Source organism: Ascaphus truei, chromosome 17, assembly GCF_040206685.1.
Source record: "Ascaphus truei isolate aAscTru1 chromosome 17, aAscTru1.hap1, whole genome shotgun sequence".
In the NCBI taxonomy this organism is placed as follows: domain Eukaryota; kingdom Metazoa; phylum Chordata; class Amphibia; order Anura; family Ascaphidae; genus Ascaphus; species Ascaphus truei.
The window spans coordinates 20,068,274-20,082,805 of record NC_134499.1 but is presented as its reverse complement, the minus strand read 5'-3'; the positions used below and the strand labels follow the sequence as shown (position 1 = coordinate 20,082,805).

At 52.7% G+C, this 14,532-nt stretch overlaps 1 protein-coding gene across 1 annotated transcript in view; it reads right to left on the bottom strand.

Annotated features, from left to right (window-relative positions):
• Positions 1-962: 962 nt before the first annotated feature.
• CACNA2D2 (calcium voltage-gated channel auxiliary subunit alpha2delta 2) overlaps positions 963-14,532 on the bottom strand; it is a 211,669-nt gene continuing 198,099 nt past the window's right edge. Inside the window, exons 33-40 of the mRNA XM_075573647.1 lie at positions 9,753-9,824; positions 9,194-9,346; positions 8,943-8,995; positions 8,395-8,450; positions 8,175-8,298; positions 7,129-7,238; positions 6,387-6,469; positions 963-6,098 (exon numbers count right to left, since the gene is read on the bottom strand). Of these exons, the coding sequence (XP_075429762.1) occupies positions 5,970-6,098; positions 6,387-6,469; positions 7,129-7,238; positions 8,175-8,298; positions 8,395-8,450; positions 8,943-8,995; positions 9,194-9,346; positions 9,753-9,824 (780 nt within the window). The 3' untranslated portion in view covers positions 963-5,969. The remainder of the gene's footprint in view (positions 6,099-6,386; positions 6,470-7,128; positions 7,239-8,174; positions 8,299-8,394; positions 8,451-8,942; positions 8,996-9,193; positions 9,347-9,752; positions 9,825-14,532) is intronic.

Genomic DNA, 14,532 nt, shown 5'->3' with positions numbered 1-14,532 from the left:
CCTATCCCCGGTCACACACCCTCTCTCATCCTCACACCCTCACACATCCACACCCAATATCACCCTCACTCACCCACGCCGGGCACCCATCCTCTCTCCCCCTCACACCCACCCCTCCCCAGGCTTACACCCTCACACATCCACCTCCTCTCCAGGCACACACCCTCTCACCCACTTCCTCCCCGGGCACACACTCACCTCCTCTCCGGGCACCCACCCTCTCTCATCCACCTCCTCCCAGGGCACACACCCTCTCACTCACCTCTTCCCAGGGCACACACCCTCTCACTCACCTCTTCCCTGGGCACACACCCTCTCTCACCCTCACAGGGAACACACCCTCTCACTCTCACCCCCTTCACGGGCACACACCCTCTCACACCCACCCCCTCCCCGGGCACACATTCTCTCAACCTTACACATCAAACCCCTCCCTGGGCACCCCCCATGGCACCCCCCCACCCAACCAAACAGATGCAGAGGTTTCATCCACAATGAACACCCCAACAGCACACAAACACCCCACTCACAGCAGCACCCCACTACACTGAAGCTTTAAATAGTAACACACAGGCTCAAACTTCAAAGTGCACATACACACAATACATAATCCCTCTACACACCTCACATCACAACGTGCACACACATTTACACAATGCCATATCCCTCTACACACCTCACATCACAACGTGCACACACATTTACACAATGTCATATCCCTCTACACACCTCACATCACAACGTGCACACACATTTACACAATGTCATATCCCTCTACACCTCACATCACAACGTGCACACACATTTACACAATGTCATATCCCTCTACACACCTCACATCACAACGTGCACACACATTTACACAATGTCACATCCCTCTACACACCTCACATCACAACGTGCACACACACATATACACACGCACACAATATCGGCGATAAAATAACAGCCAACGCTGCAGCTGAAGTGAAAATATGCACATTATTTAATAACTGATTCTCTGTAATAAACCATTTGAAAATATTTTACAAGTAAATCACACACGCACAATATCTTACAAACTTTCTGTCACTTGTTGAACTTTTCTGTACAAATAAATAAAGAAATAAAGAAATAAACTTTGCTCCAGTTAACGGAAAAAAGCCAGTAACCGATGGAGAGAAATCTCAGCAGCGATGATCTTCGAGCGTCCAGTATATATATATATTTATACTTATTTATATTGGTTTATTTCTCTTTATCGTCTGAAATGGAGGACATGACGAGGACGACAGCGGACAGACGCTCAGCACACAGAACCCGCTGTCTCAGCAGTTCCCAAAACACGGCCCAAACACACACGCAAAAGCTACAAGCAAAATGACCATTCATTAAGGCAGGGGTGCTCAACTCCAGTCCTCAAGCCCCCCCACCCCCCAACAGGTCAGGTTTTCAGGATATCCCTGCTTCAGCACAGGTGGCTCAATCAGTCCCTGTGTCAGCACAGGTGGCTTAATTAGTCCCTGCTTCAGCACAGGTGGCCCAATCAGTCCCTGCTTCAGCACAGGTGGCTCAAGCAGTCCCTGCTTCAGCACAGGTGGCTCAAGCAGTCACTGCTATAGCACAGGTGGCTCAATCAGTCCCTGCTTCTGCACAGGTGGCTCAATCAGTCCCTGCTTCAGCACATAGGGCTCAATCAGAGGCGACTGAGCCACCTGTGCTGAAGCTGTGGTATCCTGTAAACCTGACCTGTTCGGGGGGCTTGAGGACTGGAGTTGAGCCCCCCTGCATTAAGGGTTTCACTGATAAATCCTTGTTCCAGCCTGCCCCTCCCTGACCTCCTGCAGAGGACCAGTAGGCAGCCTCTCTTGGCAGAGCGGGGGTTAATGAGACGATGGGAGTGTCGGTGATGAGTGATATTATCAGAATGCTGTATGGAAGGGGAGAAGAGGGGGACAGGAGAGGGGAGGGGGGGACAGGAGTGGGGGGGACAGGAGAGGGGAGGGGGGGACAGGAGAGGGGAGGGGGAACGGGTTCACAGAGGAGGGGGGCAGAGAAGGGAGAGGAGGGGAAACGGGGAGTGGAGGGAGAACGGGGGTTTAGAGAGGAGGGGGCAGAGTGTGGAGTGGTGAGTAGGGAATTCAGAGAAGAGGGGAGCAGAGAGGTCACAAGGGGTTCAGAAGGAGGGGGGGGCAGAGAGACGAAACAAGGAGTGGAGGGAGAACGGGCTTCAGAGACGAGGGGGGCAGCGAAAGGAGTGAGAAGCATAGAGATAGGGGAGTGGTGAGAAGCATAGAGAGAGGAGGGGTAGAGAGGGGAGTGGTGAGAAGCATAGAGAGAGGGGAGGGGGGTAGAGAGGGGAGTGGTGAGAAGCATAGAGAGAGGAGGGGGGCAGAGAGGGGAGTGGTGAGAAGCATAGAGAGGAGGGGGGCAGAGAGGGGAGTGGTGAGAAGCATAGAGAGGAGGGGGGCAGAGAGGGGAGTGGTGAGAAGCATAGAGAGGAGGGGGGCAGAGAGGGGAGTGGTGAGAAGCATAGAGGGGAGGGGGGCAGAGAGGAGAGTGGTGAGAAGCATAGAGAGGGGAGGGGGGGCAGAGAGGGGAGTGATGAGAAGCATAGAGAGAGGAGGGGCAGAGAGGGGAGTGATGAGAAGCATAGAGAGGGGAGGGGTGGCAGAGAGGGGAGTGATGAGAAGCATAGAGAGGGGAGGGGGGACAGAGAGGGGAGTGATGAGAAGCATAGAGAGGGGGGGCAGAGAGGGGAGTGATGAGAAGCATAGAGAGAGGGGGGGGCAGAGAGGGGAATGGTGAGAAGCATAGAGGGGAGGGGGGCAGAGAGGAGAGTTGTGAGAAGCATAGAGAGGGGGGGCAGCGAGGGGAGTGATGAGAAGCATAGAGAGAGGGGGGGGCGCAGAGAGGGGAATGGTGAGAAGCATAGAGAGAGGGGGGGCAGAGAGGAGAGTGATGAGAAGCATAGAGAGAGGAGGGGGGCAGAGAGGGGAGTGATGAGAAGCATAGAGAGGGGGGGGCAGAGAGGGGAGTGGTGAGAAGCATAGAGAGAGGGGGGGGCAGAGAGGGGGTGATGAGAAGCATAGAGAGAGGGGGGGGGGGCAGAGAGGGGAGTGATGAGAAGCATAGAGGGGGGGCAGAGAGGGGAGTGGTGAGAAGCATAGAGAGAGGAGGGGGGCAGAGAGGGGAGTGATGAGAAGCATAGAGAGAGGGGGGGGCAGAGGGGAGTGGTGAGAAGCATAGAGAGAGGGGGGGGCAGAGGGGAGTGGTGAGAAGCATAGAGAGGGGAGGGGGGGCAGAGAGGGGAGTGATGAGAAGCATAGAGAGGGGGGGCAGAGAGGGGAGTGATGAGAAGCATAGAGAGAGGGGGGGGGGCGCAGAGAGGGGAGTGGTGAGAAGCATAGAGAGATGGGGGGGCAGAGAGGGGAGTGATGAGAAGCATAGAGAGAGGAGGGGGCAGAGAGGGGAGTGATGAGAAGCATAGAGAGGGGAGGGGGGCAGAGAGGGGAGTGGTGAGAAGCATAGAGAGAGGAGGGGGGCAGAGAGGGGAGTGGTGAGAAGCATAGAGAGAGAATTTGGGGCAGAGGGGGGGTGCGTTGTGTGGAAAGGGGGAGGCATAGAGAGGAGAGAGGGAGCAGTTATAGGGAGCAGTTATATATAGGAGATGCTATAGGGAGCAGTTCTATAGGAGGAGTTCCCTGACACACGTGGTAAGTAAATGGTAGGGGGTTGGCACTTCTTACTGTTAGTTTGTTGCATCACACTGTCCCCTGGAACCAGGTCAGGGATAGAACTATTGTGCCTCGTTTAACCGTTCCAGTGACAGGTGACACAGTGACACCTGCATGTGACTGTCCTGTTTGTGTGCTTGTGTAATCATTGTGCTGCATCCGGTAACACACACATCATGTGACAGGGACAGAACCTTGTATAATGATGCAGAGTATCTCTACACACAAAAGTTAAAACAGCCTCAGCCTGCAGAGCATTGCACTGCCAGTAACACAGTTTCCTGCAGAGCATTGCGCTACCTGTAACGCAGAGTTTACTGCAGAGCGCTGCGTTGCCTGTAACACGGAGTTTCCTGCAGAGCGTTGCACTGCAAGTAACACAGAGTTTCCTGCAGAGCATCGCGTTGCCTGTAACGCAGAGGTTTCTGCAGAGCAGCGCGCTGCCTGTAACGTGAGTTCACCTGCAGATCGTCGCGCTGCCTATAACATGGATTCAGCTGCAGAGCGTTGCGCTGCCTGTAACACGGATTCACCTGCAGAGCGTCGCGTTGCCTATAACATGGATTCAGCTGCAGAGCGTCGCGCTGCCTGTAACACGGATTCAGCTGCAGAGCGTCGCGCTGCCTGTAACTCGGATTCACCTGCAGAGCATCGCGCTGCCTGTAACTCGGATTCACCTGCAGAGCATCGCGCTGCTTGTAACCTCGGATTCACCTGCAGAGCGTCGCGCTGCCTGTAACATGGGTTCACCTGCAGAGCGTCACGCAGCCTGTAAAATGGATTCACCTGCAGAGCGTCACGCTGCCTGTAACTCGGATTCACCTGCAGAGCATCGCGCTGCTTGTAACCTCGGATTCACCTGCAGAGCGTCGCGCTGCCTGTAACATGGGTTCACCTGCAGAGCGTCACGCAGCCTGTAAAATGGATTCACCTGCAGAGCGTCACGCTGCCTGTAACGCGGATTAATCTGCAGAGCATCGCACTGCCTGTAACTGTAGCCGTCTGAAGGGCTCACACAATGGGAACAAGCTGATAATATCGGTAGAATTTCTATAATATTTTTGGGGGGTTAAAGGTGCAGCACGTGTTTAATCATACTCAATACCGCTATATACTGCAGTGTGCCGTTTCTTTGTGACAGTATGGTATGATAACACGGGGTGCGCGCTCTGCCTGTGGGATCTGTGAGCCTCAGTACAAGCAGAGCAATGCAGTGCAGGTCGCCCTGACTGGGGATCTGCATCAGGCTTCTCGTGTCTACAGAGCCGGTATATGTGCTCTGCGCCGGGAACATGCGCTCTGCGCCAAGCATCCATGCACTGCACCGACGCTCTGCACCGGGAACCCACGCTTTGCTCCGAGCACGGCACTCTGCACCGGGAACCCACGCTTTGCTCCGAGCACGGCACTCTGCACCGGGAACCCACGCTCTGCATGAGTACCGCCGCTCTGCACCCGGGAACCCGCGCTCTGCACCCGGGAACCCGCGCTCTGCACCCGGGAACCCGCGCTCGGCACCCGGGAACCCGCGCTCGGCACCCGGGAACCCGCGCTCTGCACCCGGGAACCCGCGCTCTGCATGAGTACCGCCACTCGGCACCCGGGAACCCGCGCTCGGAACCCGGGAACCCGCGCTCTGCACCCGGGAACCCGCGCTCTGGTTATGTTTTGCTGTGCAGTGTCTCCCTGTGACTTTGGTCCAACACAAGTTCCAAGATGTGAGGTAACACAACTCCTGGGGTAAGTGACAATGATAGGCGGTCATGTGCTTGTATGGATATGATGTCATCACTCTGTGACCTCTGCTCACTGTGGGAGTGGCAAATGGAAGGTGAGCACCTCCTGCGCCCGCCTTGTGGTCAGAGGCCAAAGGGTCACAGTGAGGTGAGACAGGAAATGATGCCAGAAATGGAACCTCAGGGCAACGCACAGCTACCATGGTAACCATAGAGACAGATGGACAGAAAACAGGATGTCCTCAGGGTTGCTGTGGTTACCACAGCCAATGGAGAGGAAGTTCATCTCATTGTCATGGTAACGCTATCCAGGACGCAGTTCTCCTGGTTGCCATGGTAACTCCCTATGTCCCAGGAGGGTCTCCTTGTTGTCACGGTAGTGGTGGTTGTCGTGGTAACTCCGCCCAATGCGCAGCGGAGGCGCTCCCCCAGTTGACATGGTAACCGCATCAGGAAACAGGAAGTGGCCCCCCCGAGCAGGAAGGCGCGGTGATGGAGGGAGGGGTGCGGGTCAGGTCTAGAGGTGCCGGCCAGCGGACAAGGAGGAAGAGAAGGGCGCCACACACAGAAGCAACACCTGGAGCAGTACCAGCAGGAGCCACGGCGGCCGGAAGAGGGAGCCACGGCCACAGTCGGACGTGTCCTCCTAGGACAGGAAACACTAGGGATAGAGCCTGTCCTCTGAAGTGGGTGTGACACCCCCGAACACTATACACTATACTACCCCGCTACACCCAGCAACTCTAGGCATAAGAGCCTGCCCTCTGAAGTGGGTGTGACACCCCCGAATACTATATATTATACTAGTCCCACTACACCCAGCAATGTTAGGGAAGAAGACTGTCCTCTGAAGTGGGCGTGAGAACCCGAACACTATATACTATACTACTCCCGCTACACCCAGCAACGCTAGGGATGGAAGGGGAGCTCTTACCATGGTGTTGTAATCAAAGCAGACAAGGGGCCCCTTGCGATAACGAGGCATCTCAACCAGCTCACACTGCTCGGGTCCCTCCGCTGGCATGGGGGGGGTCAAGGAACAAGCAGAGTGCAGCAAATCTTGCCACGTACACCCAGACCTCGCCTAGCACTCGCAGACCAACATCAACCGCCAGGCGCCAACCGCGCGGCAACCGCCAGGCACCAACCGCCAGGCACCAACCACCGGACGGCAACTGCACGGCACCAACCGCGCGGCAACCACCAGACGGTAACTGCACAGCAACCGCCAGGCACCAACCGCGCGGCAACCGCCAGGCACCAACCGCGCGGCAACCGCCAGGCACCAACCACCGGACGGCAACTGCACGGCACCAACCGCGCGGCAACCACCAGACGGTAACTGCACGGCAACCGCCAGGCACCAACCGCGCGGCAACCGCCAGGCACCAACCGCGCGGCAACCGCCAGGCACCAACCGCGCGGCAACCGCCAGGCACCAACCACCGGAGGGCAACTGCACGGCAACCACCAGGCACCAACCGCGCGGCAACCACCAGACGGTAACTGCACGGCAACCGCCAGGCACGAACCACCAGACGGCAACCGCCAGGCGGCAAATAGCAACCGCCACAAAACACTAGCTCCCCAAACACGTCCAACTCATAACCCACAATCCCCATACAGTCCCTGGTCTCTGGCCACCCCCCGAGTACTGCCCACCGGTCACAGGATACAGCGAGTCTCGGCCTGGTCCAGTTTCATGGAGTCGCACTGTCTGCAGATCGGCTTCTCAGCGACGACAAACAGCAGGTTTGTGTTAGAGAGCCTCTGAGCATGAAAATACCTGCAGGGGGAAGGGGGAAGGGTGACTACCTGGGGCATGAAGGGTGACTATCTGGGGGCATGAAGGGTGGCTACCTGGGGGCATGAAGGGTGACTACCTGGGGGCATGAAGGGTGACTACCTGGGGGCATGAAGGGTGACTACCTGGGGGCATGAAGGGGACTACCTGGGGGCATGAAGGGTGACTACCTGGGGGCATGAAGGGTGACTACCTGGGGGCATGAAGGGTGACTACCGGGGGGGGCATGAAGGGTGACTACCTGGGGGCATGAAGGGTGACTACCTGGGGGCATGAAGGGTGACTACCTGGGGGCATGAAGGGTGACTACATAGGGGCCATGAAGGGTGACTACCGGGGAGGGGCATGATGGGCGACTACCTGGGGGGCATGAAGGGCGACTACCTGGGGGGCATGAAGGGTGACTACCTTGGGGGGCATGAAGGATGACTACCTGGGGGGCATGAAGGGTGACTACCTTGGGACATGAAGGGTGACTACCTGGGGGCATGAAGGGTGACTACATAGGGGCCATGAAGGGTGACTACCTGGGGGCATGAAGGGTGACTAACGGGGGGCATGAAGGGTGACTACCTGGGGGCATGAAGGGCGACTACCTGGGGGGCATGAGCGCTCTTTATCCTGCTACTGCCCATTCTCCTTATACCCACCATTACTGACCAGGGGGCACCTCAGCCTTATACTCCCACATTACTGACCGGGAGCAGGGGTACCCACTCTCCTTATACCCCCCATTACTGACCGGCAGCAGGGGTACCCACTCTCCTTATACCCCCCATTACTGACCGGCAGCAGGGGTACCCACTCTCCTTATACCCCCCATTACTGACCGGCAGCAGGGGTACCCACTCTCCTTATACCCCCCATTACTGACCGGCAGCAGGGGTACCCACTCTCCTTATACCCCCCATTACTGACCGGGAGCAGGACCCGCAGTCGATGATAGCCGTGTACGTGGAGTTGACGTTGCTGAAGTAATACTGTGTCTGTTTCATGATGCAGCTCGCTTCCCTGGCCTCCGTGCCCTCTCCTGTGACATCATCTGTTAACGGGCAGAACACTGTGTTGCCGTGCCTAAAACAGTGTGCCCCCCTCCCCACCCCCCTACCAGGGTCCCTGCCCTGCGCCTGTCACTCACCTGCCTGGAGCCAGCTGCTGTAGGTCAGACTGAAGAGGAGATGCTGAAACAGAGACCTGTGGGGAGCAGAGTGTGAGATAGGGGGAGAGGGAAGTGAGGAGGGATTGGGAGAGGGGAGTGAGGGGGAGAGGGGAGGGATAGGGGGGGAGAGGGGAGTGAGGGGGCGTGATTGGGGGAGAGGGGAGTGAGGGGGAGGGATAGGGGGGAGGGGAATGTGAGGGGGCGAGATAGGGGGAGAGGGGAGGGATAGGGGGAGTGAGGGGGCGAGATTGGGGGAGAGGGGAGTGAGATTGGGGAGAGGGGAGGGATAGGGGGAGATGGGAGTGTGAGGGGGCGAGATAGGGGGAGTGAGGGGGCGAGATTGGGAGGGGTGGGGAGTGAGGGGGAGGGATAGGGGAGTGAGGGGGAGATAAAGAGGCAGACACACAGAGACCAACAAAAGTACAGACGCACACTGAGATACACGTAAACACAAGCACACCCAGTAACGCACACGCACACCCAGTAACGCACACGCACACCCAGTAACGCACACGCACTGATCTCACCAAGCAGCTGCCGATGATAACCAGGCCAGATTCAGGATGTCAGCGACTGTTGGCTGAGAGATGAGACAGGTTAGACTGCAGAAAGCCGAGCCCTCAGCATAGCGCAGCGCCTCTTCCCAGCGCAGAGCCTCCCCCAGACCGGTGCCTCCCCCCAGCGCAGCGCCTCTCCCCCAGAGCAGCGCCTCCCTCCCCAGAGCAGCGCCCCCCCTCGGGGCAGAGCCTACTCCTTGTTCTGCTGAACCCTCACTCACCACAAAGATGCCACGGGGAGCAGCCCCCTTGTTGCTTTCAGTTTTGGGGGCGCAGACAGACTGATAATCGTACGACTCCTTCCGTGTGAAGAAGGAATAATTGTACAGAGCGGACATGAGATTAGGGTCAATCTCACTGAAGAACTTCCCCACCTGACGGAGAGAGAGAATGGGAGGAGAGAGAGGGGAACAAGGGTGAGAGAGAGGGAGAGAGTGAAGGGCATAGAAAGGGGGAGAAAGCGCGAGCAGCGGAGAGAGAGAGCGAGGGGAGAGAGAGAGCGAGGGTGGAACGAGGGCGATAGAAAGGTGGGGAGAGATAGGAAAGAGATGAGGAAGAGTGACAGAGATAGAGAAAATGATTATAAAGAGCAGACATGAGATTCACATTAACCTTACTGTAAAACCTCCCACCCGAGAGAGGGGGAGAGAGATATAGAGGAGAGGGGGTACAGGGGGGCGACACTGTGTTACGTGGCACTGGAAGAAAGGCCACTGAATTAAATGAGCTGGGAGGAGGCTGCTCACTAAATACCTGTATGTCTCCATCTGTTATTCTCACCTGAGTCCAATGATCCTGCTGGTTAGACATGACAAGGAACCCTCCGTCATCAATCAGCACACACAGGAGGTCCTGCAGGGCCACAGGTATATAAATGTATATACATACAGGACGATAATCCATAGTGCGTACTGTAGCCATGTTGGCCAGTTGAGTACCAGGCCATGTACAGATCAGCCACATACTGTTCATCCCTAGGTCCTGCACTAAACATTTAATGTTTCATCAATTCCAGACATTTATTCTCCTTGAGTAGAGGTTTTCTCCATATGGATGAGCTGTGCCGTCCGCATACTCGGGGACGTCCTTACATAGCGTCACTGGACTGATACCATATGCTTTCTTATGCCGTACTATTATAGTGTACCAGACTTTTACTGCTGCATACTTCAGTATACTACTGTAACAAACATATGACGTTAAACAATAGGGGTGCTCAACTCCAGTCTTAATGATAACCCTGCTTCAGCACAGGTGACTCAATCAGTCCATGCTTCAGCAAAGGTGGCTCAGTCTTTCACGGAGCCACAGATATCCTTAAAACCTGAGCAGTTGGTGTATCTTCAGGACCGGAGTTGAGCACCCCTGCGATACAAGATACTAAGGCTTGGATTCATCAAGCTAGGATGTGGAGCATCGCTCCCCAATACATTTAAGTCAATGGCAGTTGCCACCGTGTCGGTAAGATCTCCCCACCCTGTTTCTAATCTCTCAGTGATGATCTTTACAGTATTATTTCAGATGGGGATACATATTATGTAGTACCTGCTACTGTTTTGGATTGCTGCTTGTATACAGTGATGCCTACGGATCAAAATGATTTATTATTTAGGTACTCTGCCCTTTCTTTTAATACTGAGCTACCAACATCGCAAGAGTCGCTTCTGTCGCATTTACTATTTGTATGTCCCATATGTTTTGATTTTCCGTACCCCAAATTTACCATGATTGCAAGCCCGGTATGTGTTTATTATCATAAGTATAAGGATAACGACACTACAAATGTTGCGTTGTGTATTTATTTTGTTTTGCACTTCCAGAATTTGGCTCCGGCTGCCAAACAGAAGTGCGCGACATCCACGCGCGCATGCGTATTTCCAGGAGTTCTTTAGGGTATGAATAAATGTTTGGTCAGTGGGTGTTGTGCTGTATCTTGTGAAAAGGTCAAAACCTAAACCTGGCTACCTACAACTGGCGGACTCTCTCCAGTGAAGCAGCACTGCAAGAACTGGAAGACGAACTCGGATAGATTACATGGGATAGTGTTGGCCTTAGTGAAATAAGAAGATAAAAAGATGAAGGCCTCGTTGAGCTCATAAGTGGACTCCTATTATATTACAGAGGTACAGATAATGGAACAATCAGTGGAGTAGTCTTCATCGTTAACAAGAGATGTAGAAACAACACAGCGGATTATGAAAGCTCATCGGAAAGAGCAGCCAGAGTCATCATTCAGTTGACAGCGAAATACAAGTGTTTGCTCCAACATCAACTCACACAGACAATGAAGTGGAAGACTTCAACCATGAAACCAACAACAAAGGAAATTGCCACCACAACATCTCATTATGGGAGATCCCAAAGCAGAGATTGGTGCCCATCAGGAAGACGAAGCATCGGTCGGTAAGTGTGGTTACGGTGACGGGAATGAACGGGGGGACAGATCGGTAGAATTTTGCAGAATGTGAAAACTTCTTCTACAGAATGAATTCATTCTTCAAGAAGTATCCAAATAGGAAACGGACATGGAGGGGAGCCAGTGGAATCAGTAAGGAAATGGACTATATCCCAGCTAAATACATGTTGGGAAAAGGGGAAGGGAGTTAAACTCTGCTCAGCCTATAAGAAACACGGGATTGAACACGGCACGGTCCTTATCCGCTTTGGCACAAGAAGTGATCACTGATTGGTTCGCAGCAAATTACATCTTTATGTGAAGATAGAAGAAAACTGATTAAAGAGAAAACTACAACAATCAATATCAAGAACCTAAAGAATAACAGCAGAGAATTTCCACTTGAGATTAAAGCGTGCTCAAAATGCGCGGGGACACGTCAACAAACGAGTAGGCAGAATGTATGAAGATTGTAGTTGAAAGTGCAGAAAAAACTGGAGGAAATCGGTAAGAGAAAACTGGATAAGAAAATATCAGATGAGGAAAAACAGTTACTGAGAAGACGACAAGAAATGAAGCAATCCCAAAGCACAAGAACAAGAACTGAATATGCAGAGCGATGGAAGACAACAACCCGCAGCCGTGTAACTGACGGTGTAAGAATGTAACTGTGATATGGGGAAGATAACAAAAGCTTAAAGACGACGAAGCCGCGACTTATGGTTGGAAAGAAGCAAATCGTCACATCCAAACAAGACGATGGATCAACAATGAAAGACTGAGCACTTCTCATAAAGAGAGATGAGGACTTCTACATGAAATTGTACGAGGACACGGCTAACCCGGCATAATCCCGCAGGGCAAGAGTGAGAAGAAACCACCAATGATGCACCACGTGTCCTCCCAGAAGAAGTGGCAAAGGCAACAACGTCCATGAACAATGGGACGGCTCCCGGGGAAGATGGAATTACAACTGAATCTTGCAAGGAGCTGGGGAAGAAGTAGAGAAAATCCTGAACTCTTTACATGCTGCTTGTAGAACGGGAAAATCCCAGAACAATGGAGGAACGCGCTAGTGATCCTCATCCACAAGAAAGGAAACAAAGACCTCAAGACCTACAGACCAATCAGTCTGCTTCCAGTCACTTACAAGATCTTTAGGACGATTCTCACTACAGACCCCGGGCTTTGCCTAGAGAACAATCGGGACTTCACAGCGGATACAACCCAATGGACCACATCCAAGTCCGACAAGAAGTGATTTCCCGAAGTAATGACTACGATCTACCTCTCCGTTTTGGATTTGTAGATTCCGAAAAAGCATTTTATTCTGTCAACACCTCGGCAGTTTTTAAGGCATTGAGAAGACAATGGGGCTTAGTCTAGTTGCGGTGGTATTGTACATGTGAAATTGAGCGATTTGACGAGGCAATAAGTAGCGGGGGAAATAATTCTAAGACTTTACGTTTCTAAAATATCCGTTCTATTGAAAGCACAGGTTCTGAGCGAATAAACAGGCCGTACACATTGTGCAATGTTCCCTTTAAACAGAACTAACATAATATACACGGAGAGATCACTACGGACACATTATATATACCGGGCATTTTACAATTACTGACTGGGTCATGAGCTCTTGATTACATTTTCAAATGTTGGCGTGACGTCGCAGCGTAGTCATGGCGACGTGTCGTCAGATGCAGACGACGAGAAGCAGGAGGAGAAGGTAAGAAAAAGAGTGACGGTAGGTGCTGGTACACCATACTGGCGCATAAGTCACTAAAAAAGGCCTAAATATACACACACACACACACACACACACACACACATACATGGGCTGAAGAAGTGGCTCAGTGAGTAATGGGCATTGCCTTTGAAGTAGGGGGAACAAGAACAAAAAGGATTGGTAGGTCAGCAACCCACAAACAATCGGAACTCACCAGCATTTACAAAAATAAAAAAGATTTCATGAGTAACATGATAAAAAACATGAAACAACAACAGAAACGGACAAGAATCTCCTCCCACGCATTTCACACCAAAAGGAGTAGGGAGTCTGGTTTAAATTCATCCCTGTGACTTGGGCACACCATGCTCTCTCCATTTGCCTCCCTGTGCCACCTGCGTTAGATTATACATTGTACAAAGAAGGAATACATATAAACTATTATATTATAATGCACAAGGAAAAGGGCCCTGCTGCTGCCCACTGTTACACGGCTGGGTTACAGTCCTACAGCTTCAGCTGCTTCACCCAGGGCTATTCTGCCCGGTAAGGATTGCAGTAATGTACATCATTAGGTAGACTGTACAGTTTGAAAAGTGCATGAAAAAGGTAATTAAAGTCATTAAATGAGGGAGTCCCAGAGCTAAAACAGCAAATATTGCATCTATTGGGGCAATGTCGCCAACCTTGAGGTGGCAAGATCAAATTTCCGCCCGGTTTTGCATTTTGGACTTAACGGAGGCGCAAGAATACCGGCGAATTTGAGACATTTTGGCCATATCACACAGATTTGCAAAAATGCATCTAAAAAAGCCATTCTCGCACGGTTTGGACACGTGAGGAGGGCTTTTAGAATCCAGCGACCTGCATATCCGGGTGAAAAAGGGCTCTTTCCACATGGATATGCACTTACTGCTAGACTAGGCCCCAAAGTGTTGAACAAACGTACAGTACATAGATATTATAAAGAGCATTTACGAGAATGCCACCGCAAACCATTAGATTACATGAAGATACGAGCAAGATAAGGATCAGCGAGGGAGCGCGGCAGGGAGACACCGTGTCACCGCAACACGAAGAATTGGTCAAGGCATTTTGACGATGAATGTCGCCTATATGACGAGTCGCCTATATTCGCAAATCACAGGTTTCTCTGCCACCAGTTCGGAAGACCTCCAGCAGCAAATCATGTCATTAATTTAAGCAAAGAAGCTCCGTATGAATCTCAGCAAGACTAGTGATGTCCAATGAAAGTGTCAAGTCTGTAAATATTGAAATAAATAGAACTAGAAGAAGTCAAAGTCACAATGACCATACAGCGCGCGGTGCGCAGCACACAGGAATGTTACAGTATAGCGCGCGGTGCGCAGCACATAGGATTGTTACAGACACAGGCCCTGCCCAGGTGAGCTTACAATCTATGATTTTGGTGCCTGAGG